General features: G+C 39.4%; 2 protein-coding genes across 3 annotated transcripts; one reads left to right on the top strand and one right to left on the bottom strand.

The window, feature by feature from the left end:
• Positions 1-1,518: 1,518 nt before the first annotated feature.
• LOC113513605 (zinc finger protein OZF-like) lies at positions 1,519-7,216 on the bottom strand. Its single transcript, XM_052901303.1, has 5 exons — positions 6,675-7,216; positions 4,972-5,074; positions 3,788-3,984; positions 3,277-3,450; positions 1,519-1,718 (listed from the first exon to the last, which is right to left on the bottom strand). Exons 1-5 carry the CDS (start codon positions 7,199-7,201, stop codon positions 1,637-1,639), a joined length of 1,083 nt encoding a protein of 360 aa, XP_052757263.1. The 5' UTR covers positions 7,202-7,216; the 3' UTR covers positions 1,519-1,636.
• Positions 7,217-8,713: 1,497 nt separating this feature from the next.
• Positions 8,714-24,844, top strand: LOC113517143 (phenoloxidase-activating factor 2-like). Of its 2 annotated transcripts, none has more exons than XM_026901716.3 (9): positions 8,714-8,931; positions 13,900-14,038; positions 15,485-15,633; positions 17,705-17,852; positions 18,939-19,069; positions 20,043-20,152; positions 20,906-21,067; positions 23,123-23,286; positions 24,619-24,844. In XM_026901716.3, the coding sequence occupies exons 2-9, from the start codon at positions 13,901-13,903 to the stop codon at positions 24,808-24,810; spliced, it is 1,194 nt and encodes a 397-aa protein (XP_026757517.2). In that variant the 5' UTR covers positions 8,714-8,931; position 13,900; the 3' UTR covers positions 24,811-24,844. The 2 variants fall into 2 exon arrangements, with proteins under 2 accessions (XP_026757517.2, XP_026757516.2); XM_026901715.3 differs by having other exon boundaries at positions 13,897-14,038.
• The last annotated feature ends 112 nt before the right edge of the window (positions 24,845-24,956 follow it).

Raw genomic sequence — 24,956 nt, 5'->3', positions numbered from 1 at the left:
AATTAAAATTGTTTTATATAATAAATTTGAAAATATTAAATTAAATAAAATAAATTGTAGTTAATTTTACTTTAAACCTAAAGTACTAAGTCGATTTTGATAAAATTCTGTCTATGAATCCAATCTGTAAGTATATCCTTTCAGATAAAAAAAGAATTTTCCAAATCGGTTCACAACTGAGGGAGTTATGAGGTCACAAACATAAACAAAAAAATACAACCGAAACGAGAACTCTCTTCTTTTTGAAGTCAGTTGAAAAGTTAATATATTATAGTACATTGGCCAGCAACTGAGGCATTGATGGACGAACGTGCAGATGTGGGCCGAGGCGTTGCCGAGGCACACATACATGAGTCCATCAATGCCTAGTTGTTGCCAAGGCTTGTATAGTACTTTTCTCAAACAATGTGCGGAAATCAAAAACACAATTTTACTTTTTAAGTTCAATGACGAATAACGAATAATAATATTTTTTTACGCGCCATAATATTCCTTTGTTTTTTTTTTTTTTTCAATAAACAGCTTTCTATTTGCAAGCCAGTTCGAAATTTAAATAAACCCTTTTATTAGTTACCTCCTTGGTAGCCATGTTTAGAAGTAAAAGATTATTTCATTTTTAAATTACAGGACAGATGTATCTGGCCGCCAAACACGACAGATATGGATTTTCATACAACTTTTGCCGGCCGCTGCCCGCATGTACTCGTATCTGGACAGTACGGCAATATTGATTTATCTTGAAGAAGATTGTCAAAATAATGCTCGCATTTCCAAGCATGTTTGAGAAAAATGTATTTATTAAAATCCTAACACGATGCGTGTGACACTTGACAATTTAGACGTTTTTTTTTACTAAAAACAAAATTATGTTGAGCGAGATTTTTAAAGTCGAAGTTAATCTAATATAATCATTATACATAACTTTTCAAATGTTTTCCTGAATCCGTAAGTCATGAATTTTTTTTTTCTTCATGATCAAATAATTTGTAGTTCGCAAGTCGAAGTTACCGTTACTGTATTAACACGCAGAGTAGGTATAGTTTTTTTTTATTGTTTTACTCTATTTTGGTAATGTGTTAGAGAAAAAAAAAGCTTTCATTGGAGCCAATTCTGAGGCGCCAATCCTCTAACTTAACCTAATATTGGATAGAAGGGCTTGTTGTTGAATAATATACCCTACTCTATCAGATCGACCTCCACGCAGTTCCTCCTGGAAACCATCGTGATAGATTTACTATTAAAATCACCAACTGATTTTCTTCATCCTCACCCATCGTCCTTCACTGGTGCCCCGCTCGCGAATACCGATTAGGGTTACCAACTATACTATTAAATATAAAATTATAAAATAATAATATAAATATAATAAATATATCGTCATAGTCGTAGAATACTGACGGATCTGACAAAGATTACATATAAAGATCCGTCAGTATTCTACGACTATGACGATATAATATATATATATATATATATATATATATATATATATATATATATATATTTTAGAAAAATGACGCCCCGTAATCAACCACATTATTTCAAATCGAGATCTAGAAATAATTAATTTATATTAAAATTTCTATAATAAAAATACCACAATACGATTTTATATGTCTAAACAGATACGTTAATCTTATCCATACTCTGGATGCTGACTCTTCATATGGCCTTTCAAACTACAATTCTGTATGAACGCCTGGCCGCAAATGTGACATCTGAAAAAACAAAATTTAAACTTTACTGACCAATTAAATGTGGTACAAGTCTGACTTAATGCTATAGGCGTTCTTTTTTTTTTTAATGGATGATAATGGAATGGTAACCCCACCCGCGCTATCGGTATACACCGGCGAGGCATCAGTGAAGGATGATAGGTGAGGGTGAAGCAGGCCAGTTAGCCCATCGTGACGAATTCAACAAGAATTTTTCAAGATGGTTTCCAGGGGGAACCACGTGGAGGTAGACCTATTAGGCAAATTGCTGGCAATGGGGCTGTCAAACTCCATTGCCAACAATCTCTTTCCCCCCCAATGCTATAGGCGTTCTCTACCAGTCAACGTTTAGTTAGAATGTTCAGAAATACTCGATGGTTTGATTCCTGTCCATCCTAAGGTTGCCTGGAAGAGATTGCTTATTTAGCGATAAGGCCAAAACTAACTAAGGTAGTTTTATTGTACATAAAGAGGCTATTTTATATATATTTATATGTATATATGGAAAGGATAAGCTGGACAGAAAAACTAATGAATGAGGAAATCCTAAAAAGAGCGAACGAGAACAGAAGATCAATTAAAATAATAGAGAATAGAAGAGGCAAAATGCTGGGCCGCCTTATACGACATGATGATTTTTTAAGAGCATAGTAGAAGGAAAAATAGAGGGCAAAAGAGGAAGAGGAAGACCGAGGAGTAACTACATGGGACAGATAAAAGAAACACTAGGTGACATGTCGTATAGGGAGGTCAAGGATATGGCCTGGGATAGAGCTGGCTGGAGGAAGATGCGTGAATTAGTTGCACCGACAAGAGGGAACTCTTAAATGAAAAGAAAGAAGTATATATATACCAGTGAGAGGTGACAGGTGAGGATAAAAAGGTAGGTCAGTTAGCCCATCGTGACGAATACACCTGGAATTCAGCACGACGCTTTCCATGGAGGACCACGTGGAGGTAGACCTGACAGGGTATATTGCTAGCAATGGGACTGATAGGCCGCATTACTAACAATCCCTTCCCCCCAATCACTAATATTTAATAAACAAAATCCATTCACTTATCAGTCCCTAAAAGGAGCACCCGTTCACGAGTATGACGGGTGGCTAATGAAAGATTGTAAATAGGCATGTCGTGGCGGCCTTTAATTGAGGCAGCATTTTATAAACTTATTATAATGTATTTTAAATAGATTCACCAGAGGGAGACTTTGTACAAAAGTCGATTGCTTGGGCACCTCTGTCCCATTCGTGTTTCAACCGTGAAGCAGTTGCGTTTGCATGGCTGTGTTTCGGTTTGAAGGGTGGGATATGGCGTGAATTTACTGGGTACAGAGGAATAACACCTGAGTCCTCAGGAATGGCAACGCATGGGGTGTATCATGGGCGAAACAGTATACTCTGTTATGTCCATGGTACTGCTTATGTCTATAGGCGACGGTTACCACTTTCCATCAGGTGGGCCGTCAGCTTGTTTGCCATTCTAAGTTGTATAAAAAAAAAAGATATAAATGTATGCTTTGTTGGTTGTCCTTAAATAAATAAATAAATAAATATCATACCTATATCTCCGATCGTTTGTGTGTATCCTCATATGGTCCTTCAGGGTCTTGAGCCTGGGGTACGACTTCTCGCACACTTTACACTTGTAATTCCTCTCGCCCGTGTGCGTGGGCATGTGATTATTTAAGGCGAATCGCGTGAAGAACTTCTGGCCACAACACTGGCATTCGTATCTGTAAAACCAAACATATATATATATATATATATATATATATATATATATATATATATATATATATATATATATATATATATAGGGTATATTGGGGGGAGGGATTGTTAGTAAAGGAAAGTAAAGGCTCTATTGCTAGCAATATACCCAACCAGGTATCATCCCTCACTGGCGCCTCCGCAGCTGTGCTGCTGGCCTTTTAAAAACGAATATGCTCTTTTCTTGAAGGTTATGATGTCGTATCGGTTCGGAAATACGTTTCCGCAAACCACGTCGTCTCAATACTACCAGCAGCAAGATCCTCTTACTTTTCGAAGCCCGTGAAGAGAAGTAGGTACCTGTAATCCTTTAGGTGGTCCTTCCGCCGGTGTATGGTCAGCGTGCGACGCGTGTCGCATACTTTGTCGCACATGCTGCACGGGAAACTCAGAGGCTCCTCCCCATGCACTTCCACCAGGTGCTTCAGCTTCTGCGGGTACGACATCAGCTTCATGTCGCACTTGGGGCAATATACCCTGCCCCTCTTGTTGTGTACCTTCGGATGAATATATACAGGTTGGTATTTATTTATTTATATACTAGCGGCCAGTCCCGGCTTCGCACGGGTGGACATTTTTACAACATTTTAAAAAGTGCTTATTTTGACATAACGATAATAGTTGGACATATAGTATCGCCAAGTTTTTTGCAGTTATTGATATTTTCTTCAATATTGTAGAACATACTTTTGCTCTATCATCAATAGTTTCCGCCGCGCACGCGACCAAAGATATTTTAAAGCATTTTTTTACACCTTGAGTTATGCTACTAAAGTTTTAGTAAGGAGCCCTAATCCTTTCTAGCAATAAATATAGCCTATGTTACTCAGGGTGAATGTAGCTTTCTAATGGTGAATATACCTGTCTTCATTCTCATCTATCACCCTTCACTGGTGCTCCGTCAGCGTATCCCGTTAGCGCAGGCGGGGTTACCATTTTCGCCCATCAAAAAAAAAACCATTAATACATATATATATATATATATATATATATATATATATATATATATATATATATATATATATATATATATATAACTTAAAACTATAATAATTATTAAATATTATATGATATATAAATATATATGACAACTGTAAGCCAATTAGAAGCAATCAGCCTTTAACTGTCCACTGCTGAACATAAGCCTCCCCCTTGGGGGGGGGGGGGGGGGGGGGGGGTTGATGGGCGAAAATGGTATGGTAACTCCGCCTGCGCTAACGGGATACGCTGGCGGAGCACCAGTGAAGGGTGATAGACGAAAATGAAAATAGGCCAGTTAGCCCGTCATGATGAATTCGTCAGGAATTAATCATGATAGTTTCCAGGGAGAACCGCGAGCAGGTCGACCTGGTTGGGTATATTGCTAGCAATGGGATTCTCAGTCTCCATTACTAACAATCCCTTTCCTTTTAGTTTTAATTACTTTTAATTACTGGCACAGGCATTGGCCTCCAACTTCCAGGGCGGCGAGACACTGTACATACCCTGTCTATATGTAGGTCCCTGTTGTACTGCGCTTTGAATATCTTCCCGCAGGTCTCGCACGGGAAATCGCCAACGTCGTGACGCTGCTGGTGCATCACGAACCTGAAATATAGGGGGAGGGGGGGGGGAAGGAATTATTAGTAATGCGGACTAACAGTCCCACTGCGGGGGCAAAGGGATTGTTAGTAATGGGGTCAAATAGCCCTATTACTAGCAATAGGGTATATTGCTATTGCTAGCAATATATCCTGTCAGGTCGACCTCCACGTGGTTCCCCCTGGAAACCATCGTGACTAATTCTTGTTTAATTCGTCAGGATGGGCTAACTGACCTACTTTCATCTTCATCAGTCATCCCTCACTGGTGCCCCGCCGGTGTATACCAATAGCGCAGACAGGGTTACCATACCATTATCATCCATTAAAAAAAAAGTCCCATTGCTAGAAATATGCCTTATCAACCCCCTTGGAAATCATCGTGCTGAAGTTTTTTTTACAACACAGGGGGCAGACGAGCATGCGGCTCACTAGATGGTAAGTGACTACCGCCGCCCATGATCACTCGCAACACCTACGGCATTGCAGGTGTGCTGCCGGCCTTTTAAAAAGGAATATGCTCTTGTCTTGTAGGTTACGATGTCGTATCGGTTCGGAAATACTGCTGCTGGAAGTTGATTCCAAAGTATGGTTGTGCATGGGAGAAAGTGCTTTGAAAGAATTCCAAGTGTATTCATCACGATGGGCTAACTGACCTGCCTTTTCATCCTCACCTATCATCTCTCACTGGTGCCCCGCCAGCGTATACTGTTAACGCAGGAGGGGTCACTATTTCATTGTCATCCATTAAAAAAACCACACCATTGAGAGTCAAGGTGAGGCGCTCGCTGTCAGTCTTGATATTGCAAAGGCATCTGACCGGGTCTGGCATCGGGGTCTTCTATCGAAATTGCCCTACTATGGACTTCCCGACTGCCTCTGTAAATGGGTCGCCAGTTTTTTGTCTGACAGATGCATAGAAACCGTTGTAGATGGTTGCTGCTCCGATAGCATGGATATTAACGCTGGCGTCCCGCAGGGCTCTGTGCTGTCCCCAACGCTGTTTCTGCTGCATATTAATGATATGTTAACCTTTGGTAGCATTCATTGTTATGCGTATGACAGCACTGGGGATGCCCATTATACGGGTCGTACCAATGTCCCTCTTTCCATCGTGGAGAACAATCATTACCGACAAGTCAACAATCCCCCCTCCACCACTGTGTTTTGGTTTGAAGGGTGGAATATGGCAGTGAATTTATAGGGTACAGAGGAATAACATTTGAGTCCTCAGAAATGGCAATGCAAGAAGGGATGGCCACTCTATACCAGAGGGAGACTTTGTACAAAAGTCAATTGCTTGGGTACCTCTGTCCCATTCGTGTTTCAACCGTGAAGCAGTTGTGTTTGCATGGCTGTGTTTCGCTTTGAAGTGAATAATACGTCAGTGAATTTACAGGGTACAGAGCAATAACACCTGAGTCCTTAAGAATGGCAACGCATGGGGGATATCATGGGTGAAACAGTATACTCTGTTATGTGCATGCTACTGCTCATGTCTACAGGCGACGGTTACCACTTTACATCAGATGGGCCGTCAGCATGTTTGCCATTCTAAGTTGTATAAAACAAAATACTCAACAGGCAAATAAAACAACCCAACTCACCTGGCTTTGTCCACGAAGCCCAAACCGCATGTTTCACATACATAATTACTGAAATGTTCGTTCATATGTTTGTTTAACGCGTGGAAATAAGGGAACAGAACGTCACATAGGGCACACTTCATTTCGTGTTTCGTTAAACGGAACGGCAGTATCGAATCTTTATGGTTGTAATAATACTTCTTTCTGTGCACACTAGTGATGTGCTTCTTGAAATCCTCCAGATTGTCGATTGACGCGCCGCACAATCGACAATCGATCCTTGTCAAGTCGAGCTTTATCACGTTCTTCGTCTCTGTCACTTTGAACTTCTTCGGATGGTGCGCGTTCTCTGTGTGCTCGCGCAGAAGGAGGGGATCCTGGAAGTTCTGGCCGCAGTAGTAGCACAGGAGGTGGTTGTGACGGCATTTGAAGGGGCACACGTACGAGAACTCCACTATAGTCAGGATGTTGGTCTCCCTGATGTAGGCGGGGTCGCGCTCACGCATCATCTGCTGCAGTTTGGACATCGGCAACTCTGGAAATATCATCGTATCTATTGTTAACTGTCCAATGCTGAACATACCCCTTTTCCATGAAGGGAGGTATTGGCAGTAGTCGCCACGTTTGGCGAGCGGGTTGGCAACCGCAGTTAGGATTTACTGATGTCTTAGGAGGGACGCTGCTGTTCATCCCTCGATCATTAAGTTCCCTTAGTCGCCTCTTACGACACCCACGGGAAAAGAAGGGGTGGTCCACTCTATGCCGAGACCATACGGCCATATAGAAATCTGGAATCAACAAATTGATCCGGAAACAGTCTGCTTAAAGTCAACTTTTTTTTTTATACAATTTAAATACAAGCTGACGGCCCGCCTGATGGAAAGCTAACCGTCACCTGTAGACATGAACAGCACCATGCACATAACAAAATGCCTCCATACCCTGTAATTTCACTACCTTCCCTAAGGGAAAGGGATTGGTAAAAATGCATAATATCAGTCGAATTACCAGCAATACCTAGTCAGGCCAACCTCCACATGGGCCCTACTGGAAACCATTAGGCTGCATTCCAAGTATATTATATTATATACTAATTTAATTTTGTCTAGTTCGTTTAAAAATTGCCCCAATATTGTACACCGCTGTACCCGCTGACACTGATGCTCCTTTCCACTTTGGCTGTTGCTGGAAGAGAACTCTATCAGAGTTAAGCTCGCCTCTGTACATTTGTTTACCTCTGTCATATTCTTATAACTGACGTGTACAAAAAAGTATTAAATAAATAAATATATTCATTTCAATGGGCTAACTGACCTGCCTTTTCATTCCCACCTATCATATCTCACTGGTGCCCCGCCAGCGTATACCAGAGATGAGCCCACCCTTGCTAAGTTTTTTTTTATACAACTTAGCAATGGCAAACAAGCTGACGGCCCACCTGATGGAAAGTGGTAACCGTCGCCTATAGACATGAGCAGTACCACGGACATAACAGAATATACTGTTTCGTCCATGATACCCCCCAATGAAGCTATTAGACCAAATTACCAAGTATCTCTTTTTCGCCAATTATGTGTTTTGTTTGTAGTTCAAATTGTTAATCGGTTTTTTTTCTTTTTTTCTTTTAAGGGCTTCTAGTTGGTTTTTGAAATTTGAAAATGGAACGGGAATCCCGCCTGCGCTATCGCTATGGCGGGGCATCTGCGAAAGGTGATTAGATGAGAATGAAAACAGGTCAGTTAATATATTGTTGCTCGAATTAACAATAATTGCATAGTTATTAATGTTAATGTATGAAATCATTAGTTTTATATATATATATATATATATATATATATATATATATATATATATATATATATATATATATATATATATATATATATATATATATATATATATATATATATATATATATATATATATATATATATATATATATATATATATATATATATATATATATATATATGTATTACGTATACGTCGAATCGACCGTCCCGCGCGGAGGTTATCGAATCTTGACAACTTTATTACATTACTTGACCTGACCAGTTGCCCAGTTCAGTTCAGTTACCATTGAAATGCGCGGTTGAATACACGCGAGTACAGATAATAGAATAAAAAAATAAAACTTTATCTTTTTTATTGTCATAGACAATAAAAACAAGAAATAGTGATGTGATCATTTAGTATTATAAATAATTAATGATACGTGATTAAGTGGCTATTTTAAGTTTGGTGATAAAACTTTTTTTTTTTTTTTATAATAAATTATGTAAGTATATCTCGCTAATGACCTTAGCTTCTCAGAAGTTAATAACAGTTTTTTAATACACGCTAAATAGATACCTAGATGCTGTTTTTGCTATGATAACAATGCACTGACAAATAAATTTGTTTAAATTTAGACGGTAGGTACATGATAGATGTGTTCTTTTTTGTTTGATGGGTGAAAATGGTGTGGTAACCCCGCCAGCGCTAACGGGATACGCTGGCGGAGCACCAGTGTAGGGTGATAGATGAGAATGAAAACAGGCCAGTTAGCCCGTCGTGATGAATTCATCAGGAATTAACCATGATAGTTTCCAGGGGGAACCGCGAGGAGGTCGACCTGGTTGGGTATATTGATAGCAATGGGATTCTCAGTTTCCATTACTAACAATCCCTTTCTCCCCGATAAATGTGTTATTGCATTGTTGTTTATCTTGTGTATATAAATAAATGTAAAACAATAAAGTAATTTACTAGTTATCGGTATATAGATGCTTTTGCAGTGGTATTATGTATTTTGATTTTAATTAAATAGAATTTTGGCAAAAGTCGATTGCTTGGGTACCTCTGTCCCATTCGTGTTTCTACCGTGAAGCAGTTGTGTTTGCATGGCTGTGTTTCGGTTTGAAGGGTGGGATATGGCGTGAATTTACTGGGTACAGAGGAATAACACCTGAGTCCTCGGGAATGGCAACGCATGGGGGGTATCATGGGTGAAACAGTATACTCTGTTATGTGCATGGTACTGCTCATGTCTATAGGCGACGGTTACCACTTTCCATCAGGTGGACTGTCAGCTTGTTTGCCATTCTAAGTTGTATAAAAAGAACCTTAGTCGTATTTTTCATATGAGATAGGATATTTTGTCTAAATCGTGCCTAAGCCACGGTTGAAGTTGGATGTTTTTTGGAACACAATTTTATTATAATACTAGCTGTTTGCCGCGGCGCTGCCTGCGTGAATCGGTATATAAAAATATCCTATAAGTTAAAATATGATATACAACCTACCTTCATAAAGTTTCAGCCAATTCAACTGATCGGTTATTTTATAGCATTTTATATGTGACTCTTTAGATTGATATAACTTTTTTATTTACGAATCGATTGTAATAAAACAAACGCTTAATGTTAAGTGGAGCAGACCGCAACGCGTTAATGAAAACCGCATTCAAATCGGTTAAGCATACAGACAGAAATTCTAAAAACATTGTTTTGTGTTTTATTGCGTTTATAAAGCCACCTTATAATACTTTTTCTTATATATCTACATGTACAGACAGCGGCCAGTCACGTTTTTATTTTATGCATCGATTAATCCTTAATATCAATTAATCCATTGTATGTGTTGTGACTTGTAATTCAATATCGATATGTGCCTCTAATTTTTTTTTATACCACTGAGGTGGCAAACAAGCATACGACCAACCTGATGGTAAGCGGTTACCGTAGCCTATGAAAGCTTGCAATACCAGAGGTATTACGCGCGCGTTGCCGACCCTGAAGAGACCTCTTTACCCCCCTTTTGAAGAACCCCATGCTGTAGTCTCTTGGGAAAACCTCGGCAGGGAGCTCATTCCATGACCTGAGTGTTCGTGGGAGGAAACATGTTTATCTACGACAATTTTCAATTTTTTTCACTGCATAATCATATTTCTGTTTTGCCAAAGGTTGTCTGCGAGAGAATGCTTTACAGTATTAAGTCCGCCTTTTGTACCGCATATTTTTTTTATAAAGTAGTCAATAAATAAATAAATATTTTATTGAGAAGTACGCTTTAAAAAAAATATAATTGTAATATGTAGGCGCTGGAGAAGGGAATTAACCGTTTGTCTGAGAATTATGAGAACGCTCATAGCTTCTGCTTACCTAAGTGTGGCAACGTCGCATTTATCTGTCATTTCTCAGAAATCTTATATGGTATATAAAATTCTCGTGTCACGGCGTTTGTTACCAAACTCCTCCGAAACGGCTTTACTGATTTTCATGAAATTTTGTGTGCATATCGGGTAGGTCTGAGAATCGGCCAACATCTATTTTTTATACCCCTCAAAGATAAGGGTGACCCTACCCAAAAAATTTTTTTTATTTTTTTGACAAATTTTTCCATTTTTATTTTATTATGATGTAGCATTGAAATAGAATGGGCCACCCCTTCCTTTCCCGTGGGTGTCGTAAGAGGCGACTAAGGGAGGGCGAGAGATGGTCAGCAGCGTCCCTCTTAAAACATCTCTAAATCCTGCGGGTCTACCATGAAATGAAATACCGAATTTTCGAACTCAATTTCGTGTTTTTGTTTTTACCAAAATCGGACCAATAAATGGAGTTTAACATTTCGCTCGTCATACATCCTATCATAAAAGTACAAAGGAACGATATTTTAACATTTCTAATATTTCCGAACGGCATGTATTGTGTTATTTTAACATCAAATTTGTGTTTTGTTTGGTTCCGAAATTTCGAAAAACATTTTATGGTAAGTCCTTAGACTGTGGTTGCCAAACCGCAAGTGAAGTGTGGCACCTACTGGCAGATTCCCCTTATGGGAAAGGCCTATGTCCAGCAGTGGACGGTTAATGGCTGAAATAATAGTAATATATATGATAATAATATACAAACATATCTGTCACGCCTGTCTCCCATTAGGGTAGGCAGAAACAATGGAACGCCAAATGCTTCGATACAAACAAACCTCTTTCGCTTCCTCCACATTCATGAATCTTAAATTCTTTCTAATAGATATACTTAAATAGATTGTCCACAAATGCTTCAATTGTTTCACCTTCGTATTCCCTCTAGAATACCTCGGAAACAGATAACACCTTTATGTCCTCCGTTAAGAAGAACAGTGTTAGGAGCCAACTCGCCTGTACCCGGATTATGTAGGATTCTGAATGCTCACAGCGTTCAAATTGACATCAATTTTGGATCCATCAACAGCCTAGATAACTTATTGAGGGAAATATTAAACATAAGTTCTTGACCTACTTATTATTCAGATATTGTTATTGTCATTGTTAATAATTATTAAATATTATAATAGTGCATGTGGTGTTCGCCTGTAAAAAACTTTTGCATTAGGCAAAAATATTTTTTTGTATGATGTTCACCATATGATATCCGAATGTACGAAATACAAAACACAAAGGGAAGTATTGATACAAACTGACAAGAGATTGATTGACAACAGACAGGAGATTGGTTTGTTTTCAAATATACTCGCAGAGCCACATTGCGGAATGGCAAAATCTTTAATTACTATATTTTTGTATCAATAATTCCCTTTATCAAATACACTACTAAGACATTACGTATTATTTATTTATGTATCAATGTTTTAAGTATGTGAGGTATTTTATAAAATTAGGGTATGATGAGGCTGACATATCCTTATAGGGTAAAAGCCTCTAAATAAAAAAGATTAAAAAAAAAATTGTGTTATTGATTAAGTAGCATGTAAAATGTAGAAGTTGTAGGTGAACCGTATTAAATAAATAAATAAAATAAATAAATAAATGCTTTAATTGAATTGTCCTTGTTACGAAGCGGAAGCGTATTATATAGGTAATTTATGCAAGAACCAAGTTTACAGCTATTATTTCTAAAACATGTTTCTTGGATTTAATTGTTGTATACAAAGATCTAAGTTTTCCTTACACCGTAGTCCTAATTATATATATATATATATATATCATTAGAAATGACAACGCATGGGGGGTATCATGGGCGAAACAGTATACTCTGTTATGTCCATGGCACTGCTCATGTCTATAGGCGACGGTTAGACGGTTAAATAGACGGTTAGGTTAGAAATTATTTTGTTTATATTTCCACCAAATCAGCTTCGAGTATTTATTGTGCAAATTATTGTCCTATTGTCTATCTCGCTTTAACATATAGGTTATAATATATTCTTTTTTTACATTGCCTCTATACTTCATAATCTAAGAAGTTAAGGGGGAAAAGGATTGTTAGCAATGGAGTTTAACAGCCCCATTGCTAGCAATATACCTTATTAGGTCGACCTACACGTGCTTCCCCCTGGAAACCATTGTGAACAATTCTTGTTGAATAGGTCACGATGGGCCAACTGACCTACTTCATCCTCACCTATCATCCTTCACTGGTGCCCCGCCGGTGTATACCGATAGCGCGGGCGGGGTTACCATTCCATTATCATCCATTAAAAAAAAAATCTAAGTAGTTAAACGTCACAATGAGACATGTTCAAGTAAAAAAAAAATATCTTTTTTTTTTTTGTTTAAATACTAATTAAAAATCGAACAATGACCTTTTTTTGTACCGAAATTATGCAATTTGCATACAGCCATATAAGTACAACGTATTGGTAAACCGGACAGACGGCTTATTCGGTTTTACTTGAACGATAATAAACTTGTTAGTTGACTTCGATGTAAGACAATAATTGCAGTTATTTGAGCAGGCAAAGAGGAAAAACCGAATCGCGCGTTGACTGTGACGTAATGAAATGTAAACAATTGCCACGTGTAAATAGAACAAAAACGAGTTTTAAAAGAAGCAGCTACTTTTTAATTGATGATAGTGGAATGGTAACTCCGCCTGCGCGGGAAAGAGGAAGGCCTACCATATTAAAGACTTTTCTATTTAAAAAAAGAACAGATAAAAAAAAAAAAACTAGTCAAATCTTGTTTATATCATATAGGTACATATTAATTATTTTTAATGGGTGATAATGGAATGGTAACCCCGCCTGCGCTATAGGGACACGCTGGCGGGGCACCAGTGAGAGATGACAGGTGAGGATGAAAAGGCAGGTCAGTTGGCCCACCGTGACGATTTCCACTAGAATTAACCACGACAGTTTCCGGGGGGAACCGCGTGGAGGTCGACCTTAGAAATGGGTCTATTATACTCCATTACTAACAATCCCTTACCCCCTTAACCTATACAGTTTACTTAACATATTCATTTGTGTTTTTTTTTTCCAGTAGAATGTTACCCATTGTCTTGCTGGTGATCACGTCGGTGCTGGCACAGGACCCGACTATAGAGCCATCGGTGCTCATCGACGTGTTTGGACCTCCACCAGCGACGCAGGCCACTATTACTACGTCGCCAAAACTTGAAGATGTAAATATTTTTTTTTTGATTTGGATTTTTCAATCGAATTACTGGCAACACTTAGTTTGGGCTCCAAAGGACTTGTATCCAGAGCCGTAAAATATATTAATAAAAAAAAACGCGTATTTTTTTTAATAATTAGACATTTTTTATGCGTGAAAATGGCATGGTAACCCCGCCTGCGCTATCGGTATACACTAGCGGGGCACCAGTGAGCGGTGATAGGTGAGGATGAAAAGGCAGGTCACGTCACGCCTATTGTGACGAATTCAATGATAAATTGGTCAGCCAGGTTTCCAGGCGGAACCGCGTGGAGGTCGACCTGATAGGGTATATTGATCGCAATGGGGACTAAACTCCCCATTACTTACAATTCCTTCCCCCATAATAATTAGAGATTGTGTTTCACAAAAAAAGTGAAGTCTTTTTTTATCTAAAAACTAACCTATCGGACCGAGTTTTATAAAATTTCTATGGGACAAATGGATTAATATTTTAAACAATAAAGAATTTTTCATTTAAAAAATTAACAGTGTGTTAGTAATGTGGACTACCAGTCTCATTGCTAGCAATACACCCCGTCAGGTCGACCTCCATGGTCCCCCATGGAAATCATCGTGCTGAATTCCAGGTGTATTTATCACGATGGGCTAACTGACCTGCTCTTTCATTTTCACTTATCATCCCTCACTGGTGCGCCGTCAGTGTATACCGATAGTGCAGGCGGGGTTACCATTTCATCATCTATTAAAGAAAAAAAAGTCTTAACGCTTAGTGTGTAAAAGAGAAAAAAATAAATAAAAAAAGAAGTTTTTGGTGACAAGCTATTAGTCTGGTCTAAAAAAACAGATTTAAAAACTTAAAAACTTATCGTCTCGGTTTCGAGTTTTCAAATATATTTTGAATCGTTGAAATGTGCCTCATATTGTATGCCAATTCAATATATTAAATACTAGCGGCCCGTCCCGGCGTCGCACGGGTGGACATTTTTAACATTTCCCTTCATTGCACTGCTCCTATTGACCGTAGCGTGATGAAAAGTATACTATAACCTGCCCAGGAGTATGAAGAATAACTATACCAAGTTTCGTTAAAATCCGTCGAGTCGTTTTTGTTTCTATAACGAACATACACGACAGACATAAATTTTACTGATTGCATTTTTGGCATCAGTATCGATCACTAATCACCCGCTGATAGTTATTTTGGAAATATATTTCATGTACAGAATTGACCTCTCTACAGATTTATTATAAGTATAGATTGTGTGATGTTTGTAAGCGCTTGGTACTTATAAATTATTTATATAAAAATAAGTATTATTTATAAATAAAAATAAAAAACAAAAAACAAATAATATAGTTAAGCTGTATGATCCACGCTCCTTAACTTTCCGCTTTGGAAGAACTTTAAAACAACAACAATAATAAAACTTTTTAATTTTCCTTTTTTCAGATAACAGTTCGGCCCACGGACAAAAACGAATTTGTTGACAAAAATGGTGACACGTGCAAATGTGTGCCTTATTACCTGTGTAATGATGACCTAATTGGAGTGGACGTTAACAACGCTTCGGTTACAGGCTTTGGCGTTTTGGATATTAGGTATTTTTTTAATGCACCTTAGAATGTAGAGCGTAATACCGCATTCGAGTATTCTGACACTTGCCTATGGTTGACTGGGAGAGAATGCTTTTAGCATTAAGTCCGCCATGTACACATATTTGTACTAATGAATAAATAAATAAATAAATAAAATGACGAACAAGCTGACGGCCCACCTGATTGAAAGTGGTAACCGTCGCCTATAGACATGAGCAGTACCATGGACATAACAGAGTGTACTGTTTCGCCCATGACACCCTCCCATACGTTATCATTCCTGAGGACTCAGGTGTTATTCCTCCGTACCCAGTAAATTAACGCCATATCCCACCCTTCAAACTGAAACACAACTGCTTCACGGTAGAAACACGAATGGGACAGAGGTGCTCAAGCAAACGACTTTTGTACAAAGTCTCCCTCTGTTAAATTATTAATGGGTAACGATAGAATGGTAACCCCGTCTGCGCTGTTGGTATACACTGGTAAGGCAACAGTAAAAGGTGGTGAGGATAACTCATCACTTGACTTGTCATGACTAATTTGACAAGTGGAGGGAAAGGGATTGTTAGTAATGGAGACTGAGAATCCAATTGCTAGCAATATACCCAACCAGGTCGACATCCTCGCGGTTCCCCCTGGAAACTATCATGGTTAATTCCTGATGAATTCATCATGATGGGCCAACTGGCCTGTTTTCATTCTCATCTATCACCCTTCACTGGTGCTCCGCCAGCGTATCCCGTTAGCGCAGGCGGGGTTACCATACTATTTTCACTCATCAAAAGAAAAAAAAATTGACAAGAATTAATGTTACGAAGGTTCCCAGGGAGTACCGCGTGAAGGTCGACCTGATAAGATGTATTGCCAGCAATTAAGATATTATACCTCATTACTAACAATCCCTTTCCTCCCCGTAATGGGGTTGATATACCCCATTATTCTTTAGATAGATAGATAGATACTCTTTATTGTTTCCTCCAATAGATTACAATAGTAAACTTATTATAAATATAAACAATTACAAGAAATGATCACAGTGAGACAACAATGGGCGACCTTATCGCTAAGAGCGATCTCTCGCAGGCAACCTTTAATATTTTTTCACTTAATATAATGGAATGGTAACTCCGTCTGCGCGTTGGGGGTATGGAATTGTTATCATTGGGGAGGTTAGTCCCCATCGCTAACAATATATCCAAATAAGGTCGACCTCCACACGGTTGCCCCTGGCAACCATTGTAACTAGGGGGGGGGGGAGGATTGTCAGTTATACGGGTACCAGTCCTATTGCCAGCAATATATCCCTGTCACGTCGACTTCCACGTGGTCCGCTTTGGAAACCATCATGCTGATTTCTAAATGGGCTAACTGACCTGTCTTTTCATTCTCACCCATCATCCCTCACTGGTGCCCCGCCACTATATACTGTTAGCGTAGGCGGGGTTACCATTATATTACCATCCATTAAAAAAAAACCATTGTGACTAATTTATAGTCGAACTAGCGGCCCGTCCCGGCTTCGCACGGGTGGACATTTTTTACAACATTTTAAAAAGTGATTATTGTGACATAACGATAATAGTTGGACATATAGTGTCGCTAAGTTTTTTACAGTTATTGATATTTTCTTCAATATTGTAGAACATACTTTTGTTCTATCACCAATAGTTTCCGCAGCGCACGCGATCAAAGATATTTCATAGCATTTTTTACACCTTGAGTTACGATACTAAAGTTTTAGTAAGGAGCCCTAATGTTTTCTAGCAATAAATATAGCCTATGTTACTCAGGGTGAATGTAGCTTTCTAATCGTGAAAGAATTTTTGGAATCGGCAAAGTAGTTTTTGAGTTTATTCATTACAAATGTACATACAGACAAAAATACAAATCTTTCCTCTTTATAATATTAGTGTAGATTTGTTGTCACGACGTGACGTGAGCTATTCGTAAATCTGCGAGCCCCATCTTAGACCACAACATCAGTTTCCATCAGGTAGGATCGTGACCAATAGCTGGACCCTTCAATAGCAAAAAAAATACGACCCTCATAGTTGTTTATCTGATGATCCAGATTTGGGGAGGACGAATGTCAGGAGAGCGTCGAACGCTGCTGCACCAGCCCCAAGGAGGAGAAAGACGTGGTGATACCCGCGCGGCCCCTGAAAGGCTGCGGGTACAGAAACCCTAAAGGGCTGGACTTCACTATCACCGGAGGAAGTGTTAGTATATAATAAATATAATTGGACGTAATTCCATCTAGTTTTAAACTAAGTAATGCGGAAGGAAAGGAATTATTAGTAATGGAGTGTTTTTCTTTTTTGATGGGTGAAAATGATATGGTAGCCCCGCCTGCGCTAACGGGATACGCTGGCGGAGCACCAGTGAAGGGTGATAGATGAGAATGAAAACAGGCCAGTTAGCCCATCGTGATGAATTCATCAGGAATTAACCATGATAGTTTCCAGGAAGAACCGCGAGGAGGTCGACCTGGTTGGGTATATTGCTAGCAACGGGATTCTCAGTCTCCATTACTAACAATCCCTTTCCCCCCAGTAATGGAGTATTACATTGCCATTGCTAGCAATATACCCTATCTCCGCACGGTTTTTTTAATGGATGATAGTGGAATGGTAACAGAGATGAATGATAGGTGAGGATGAATTAGGTCAGTTGGCCCATAGTGACGAATCCAACAAGAATGAATCACGATGGTTTCCAGGAACCGCGTGGAGGTCGACCTAACAGGGTATATTGCTAGAAATGGGAATTAACGTCCCCATTGCTAATAATACCTTTCCCCTTAGTAAGGAATGTTTTTTTTTTAATGGATGATAATGGTATGGTAACCTCGCCTGTGCTAATGATATACATTGGGGGGGGGGGGGGCACCAGTGAGGGGTGATAGGTAGCCCATCGTGACGAGTTCAACGATAAATTAGTCACGATGGTTTCCAGGGGCAACCGCGTGGAAGTCGACCTGATAGGGTACATTGTTGGCAAAGGGGACTAGCGTTTCCATTACTAAAAATCTCTTCCCTTCAGTGAGGGATGATAGGTGAGGATGAAGTCTGGCCGATGGTGAGGAATTCAAGAATTAACCACGATAGTTTCTAGGGAAACCACGAGGAGAATCTAACAGCCCCATTGCTAGCAATATACCCTATATTGCTAGCAATGGGGCTGTTAGATACACATTACTAACAATTGCTTTCCACCAGGCAATGATGGTAACCACTTCCCATCAGGTGGGCAGTCAACTTGTTCGCCATTCTGAGTTGCATAAAAAAGTGTCTTATTTCCACCAGGGGGGCGAAGCTGAGTTTGGCGAGTTTCCATGGGTCGTGGCACTGTTAAACTCGATGAACGAGTCGTACATCGGCGTTGGGGTGCTGATCCATCCTCAGGTGGTCATGACGGGGGCTCATGTCGTTCACAAGTGAGTTTTAAAGAAAATTATATACAAATATAATTATTTATTTATTTAATAAAAATTTATTTATTTGCTAGAAATGTGGTTATAATAATGGTCTTAAATATAATAGATCTACACATTTCGCCTTATCTAAAGGCATGCAAATTTAGTATTATAATTTAGTGGCATACGTATATTAATAGCCTGGTAGGAGTCAATCCATAAATATTGGCAGCCGCACACATACTAATGGTAGCAGACTAAACAAATACAAATACAAACTAAACAAAAACAAATACATAACAAGTCAATGTCAAATGTCATACAATACAAATGAATTATACATTTACATACATTCATTTTTTTAATTATTATTATTAATTTACCGTAGGTTCTCGGTATAGAATAGGTCAATGCTTCTTTTCCCATGGGTGTCGTAAGAGGCGACTAAGAAACATGGTAGAGGGATGGGCAGCAGCGTCCGTCTTTAAACATCCCCAAGGCCTAACCACTGTTGCCAACCATCCCTTAGATAGATAGATGTGTTTCTACCGTGAAGCAGTTGTGTTTGCATGGCTGTGTTTCGGTTTGAAGGGTGGGATATGGTGTGAATTTACTGGGTACAGAGGAATAACATCCAAGTCCTCAGGAATGGCAACGCATGGGGGGTATCATGGGCGAAACAGTATACTCTGTTGTGTCCATGGTACTGCTCATGTCTATAGGCGACGGTTATCACTTTCCATCAGGTGGGCCGTCAGCTTGTTTGCCATTCTAAGTTGTATAAAAAAAAAAAAACTATTGTTTCCTCCATAAGATTACAATAGTAAACTTATTATAGATACAAACGGTTACAAGAAATGATCACAATGAGAAAACAATGGGCGACCTTATCGCTAAAAGCGATCTCTTCCAGGCAACCCTCCCTGCAAGCTGGCAAGGAAGTGGCTAGTTCTACGACTAATGTTTATAAAGCATTTGTTTAAATATTTCCCAGTTACGGCGCTGGAAATCTCAAGATCCGCGCAGGAGAGTGGGACACTCAAACCACCGGGGAGCGGCTCAAGTCTGTTGAGAAGACGGTCGTCGACGTAACCTCGCATCCTGGTTAGACAATTTCAGAAATGACTTACCAAATATGGGCGTCACAGTATATACTGTGATGTTTCCGGTGCAGTCTATGTTTATTGGTGACGGTTACCACTTTCCATAAGTTATCATAAAATAATTTATTTCTAATTTACTAGATGTTTCTATGATAGCTTTGTTTTAATGGGTGAAAATGGATTGGTAACCCCGCCTGCGCTATCGGTATACCCTGGTGAGGCACCACCATTTGACAAGAATGGTTTCCAGGGAAATCGCGTGGAGGTCGACCTGATACGGTATATTGCCAGCAATGGGGCTGTTATTACCCATTACTAACAATCCCTTACCCCCCAATGGGTGATTTAGGAATGGTAATCCAGCCTGCGCTAACGGTTTACGCTGGCGGGTCACCAGTGAGGGATGATATGTGAGAACGAAAAGGCAGTTAGCTCCTCGTGGTTAAAAGGCAGTTAGGGACTGGTAGTCCGCATTATTAATAATCCCCTCCCCCAACCGGATCAATCGTAAATCTCTTTGGAATTTTGTTTTTTTAAACTCTGTGATTAGTCCCATAAGATCTCTTTTAGAGATAACTCCACCTTTGCTTACGTTATTATTAATTGCTATTATTACTATATGTTTTAGTGCAATAAAGAGTAAATAAAAACCTTATCGAAAACGGTTCAGCAGTTCGAATTTTAACAATAACTGATTCTGCCACGATTGAAGTTGGTTTTTGTTTGTCCAAAAACAAACGATCTTCCTCACCAGAGTTTCAACGGAAGAATTTGAAGTATAACGTGGCGCTGCTGAAGTTGGAGTCGCCGCTGGAGCTGGCGGAGCATATAAACGTCATATGCATGCCAGGACAGGACGAGAGCTTCGACCAGTACAAGAGCTGCGTCGCAAACGGATGGGGAAAGGACGTGTTTGGTAAGTTATCGACATATCAATTTTTAACTATCCTCTCAACTGTGTCGCGTCCGCTGAGCGGACATATAAATAATAATGCCATATATACTGTTTTATTTATTTATTTATTTATTTATAGGATTACCAACATAAGATACAGCGAAACATTTCAATACAATACACTGGCAGATTAGATCTAACTGTTCTTACATTTATAGGCGACCACAGCATGCCTTGTGTTTGATAAACATTAAAATAGAATTAAATTATTAAATGTCATTAAAAAAGTAAAGATATTAACAATATGAATAATAATATAATATAAATAAATGGAAAATGTAATTAAATTATTTTAAATTATAAATAAATATAATGCAATGGCGAGGTACATCAACATTTCAATTTAGCCATGAACACGGAGTGACAATCGTTGTGAATATCAAGTTCAGGCTTGGTTTTTACAATATCGTTATACAGACGCGTTATGCGGACGATAGGTGATTCGCGGCCCAAGTTTGTTCTGCAAGCTGCATTTTTAAATAGATTACAAGGATGCCGCGGCACTCTAGTAGGTACATTGTAATCTAGTTTCCCCAGTAGAGGTGGGCAATCAATGTGATTATTCACCATCTTATGGAGACATGACATGTCAAGGTAAGATCTGCGTAGGCATAGTTAGCATCAAGGTGAAAATGTTTAATTTTCTTTTTGTAGGTTTTAATATTTATTGATATTTTAAAAGGATAAGCTAGCTTGGCGATAAGCTTAAATTATTGTAAACAAACCACCTTATGTCCCTAACGCCAAGAATGTATAGGAGGCCCACTTAAGTGTCAATTAAAGAGGGTCTCTTTTTGGTCCATGTTTATAAACAAGTGCTGTATAAAAAAAATGTATTGGAACACAAGCAATTTTATTTTTATTTTATCAAGTATATAATATTGTACAAAAAATATATAATTTTACATCCAGCAAAGTCTTAGTTTTTTAATATTTGAAAAATAAAAGGCAATTTATAGGTGACGCCATTTTATTTCTCATAAAACAGTTGCAATGCAATTCAAGTCGAGTGTAGTGTAAGAAATTACATAAGGAATCTAGTTGGAATATAAATCTAATCTGAATTTTGTATAACTCCAAATAGATTTCGGAAAAATCAGGGTTTTTTAAACCTATACGCTAAAAATACCTAGTCTGTGTAAAGTCCGCTCACGGGACGCCACAGATGTGGATTTTACACCATTTTGCATGACACAGTTGAGAGGCTATTAACCGACAACTGTTAAAACTTTAATTGTTGTAAGTTCCGGTATAGAATAGGCCACCCCTTCCTTTCCCGTGGGTGTCGTAAGAGGCGACTAAGGGAGGGCGAGGGATGGGCAGCAGCATCCCTCTTAAAATATCACCAAAAGCCAAACTGCGGTTGCTAGTCCGCCTGCCAAACGTGGCAACTACTGGCAATACCCCTCTTATGGGGGAGGTTATGTTCAGCAGTGGACAGTTTTTTTTTATACAACTTAGAATGGCAAACAAGCTGACGGTCCACCTGATGGAAAGTGGTAACCGTCGCCTATAGACATGAGCAGTACCATGGACATAACAGAGTATACTGTTTCGCCCATGATACCCCCCATGCGTTGCCATTCCTGAGGACTCGGGTGTTATTCCTCTGTACACTATATATTGATGCCATATCCCACCCTTCATAGTGAAGCACAGTCATGCAAACATAACTGCTTCACGGTAGAAACGCGAATGGGACAGAGGTGTTCAAGCAAACGACTTTTGTACAAAGTCTCCTTCTGGTCTTCCTCTGTTAGGGCCTAAGATTAGTGTCCTAGGTTTGAAGGGTGGGATATGGCGTGAATTTACTGGGTACAGAGGAATAACACCTGAGTCCTCAGGAATGGCAACGCATGGGGGGTATCATGGGCGAAACAGTACACTTTGTTATGTCCACGGTACTGCTCATGTCTATAGGCGACGGTTGCCACTTTCCATCAGGTGGGCCGTCAGCTTGTTTGCCATTCTAATTTGTATAAAAAAAATAGTCACTAACAATCCCATCTCCACCAGGTCTTCAAGGGCGGTACGCCGTGATCCTGAAGAAGGTGCAAGTGGACATGGTTCCACACACGCGATGCGAGGCACAACTGAAGAAAACTCGGCTCGGCTCCAAGTTCAGGCTGCATAGCAGCTTTGTATGTGCTGGAGGGGAAGAAGGGAAGGACACTTGTCAAGTAGGTATTATGTCGTGACAGTTAATAATAAAACTGAACACGATGCTAACATAGGCGGAATGAGGGGGAGGGGGCCTCCCCCTTTTTTAATGGATGATAATGGAATGGTAACCCCGCCTGAGTTAACGGTATAAGTTGACAGGGCACCAGTGAGGGATGACAGGTGAGGATGAAAAGGCAGGTCAGTTAGCCCATCGTGATGAATACACCTGTAATACAGCACGATGGTTTGCATATACGACCACGTGGAGATCGACCTGATAGTGTGTGGTGAGATAATACTTACCAATGTTTATATGTCAACTTTTATAATATAATTAAGTTTTAACAAGCAAACTAACATTTTGTCATATATATATATTTATAACATGGCGCTTGGTCGCGGCACTCAGTCGCAGGATGCGCGCGCAGGTCGCGCATGCGCTTTGTGATTGTTGGCTGCGCGCGCATACCGCGCACGGGCCAGCGACCGGAGAGAGTGTTTTGTTGACTTGGACAATTTAAAACATTTATTCGTTTTACTGTAAAATAATTATTGTTCTTTTTAATTATTGATTAAATTTATTTACAATATGAACCCTACTATCAATCCTACATGTATATTGCTAGCAATGGGACTGGTAATCCGCTTTACTAACAATCCCCCCCTTTTGAGGGGGGAGAGAAGGGTCAGGTGGACAGTCCCACTCCAAAATGTAAGCGAAGCTCCGCAAGCATGTTTGAGAGTACATATGCGTCATACAAAAGGGGTCTGGAACCATTGGAAAATATCCACCGTGAAATCAAAATACCAAAATAACTCTCGTATTTCTACCATGAAGCAACTGCACTAGCGTGGCTGTTTCGATTCAATGGGTAGGATATGGCAGTGAAATTACAGAGTACAGAGGTACAACACTATAGTTCGAAGGACTGGCAAAGCAGACTGGTACCGTAGGAATCACTGTGTATTTCATATTCATGTTTCGCTTATATCTATGGGCGGTGGTTACCATTTCCCATCAATACCATAAAAAATACTTTTTTTTTTTCAATTAGAATATTATTGCTCTGGAGTGGAGATTGAGATGTCGGTAGGGGCCGCCCTAGACGGACGTATGTCGACCAAATAGGCGACGTGCTGAAGAAGGGCCGAATTAAAAGTACCCGTAACCGGCGAGCGTGTATGAAAAGATAGATGAATGTGGTAGAAGCGAAAGAGGTTTGTTTGAATCGAAGCATTTTGCGTTCAATTGTTTCTGCCTACCCTAATGGGAGACAGGCGTGACAGATATGTATGTATGTATGTATGCTCTGGAGTATATTTTTATTGTTATTTTTTGTTTCCCATAGGGTGACGGTGGGGCGCCACTAGCGTGTCCCATAGGAGGTGACCGGTATAAACTGACAGGCTTAGTCTCATGGGGTATAGGGTGCGGGCAGAAGGATGTCCCCGCGGTATACGCGAACGTACCCATGTTCAGGAAGTGGGTGGACGACAAGATGGCGGCGTGGGGATATGACATCAGCGGATATAGTGTTTAAGGATATTAAAATAAATATTTCTCTATCTTTGACAGTAACGTGTTTTATTATTTAACATTAAAATTAAACATAGATAAAGAATAGAAAACATGGTCTTATCTAAAAATTTTAACAGATAAAAAAACTAAGTGTCAGTAAAAACAGGC

The sequence above is a fragment of the Galleria mellonella genome, unplaced genomic scaffold, assembly GCF_026898425.1.
Source record: "Galleria mellonella isolate WM207_F2 unplaced genomic scaffold, CSIRO_AGI_GalMel_v1 utg778, whole genome shotgun sequence".
In the NCBI taxonomy this organism is placed as follows: domain Eukaryota; kingdom Metazoa; phylum Arthropoda; class Insecta; order Lepidoptera; family Pyralidae; genus Galleria; species Galleria mellonella.
The sequence above is the reverse complement of the archived record's forward strand: the minus strand, read 5'-3'. Positions and strand labels throughout refer to the sequence as shown.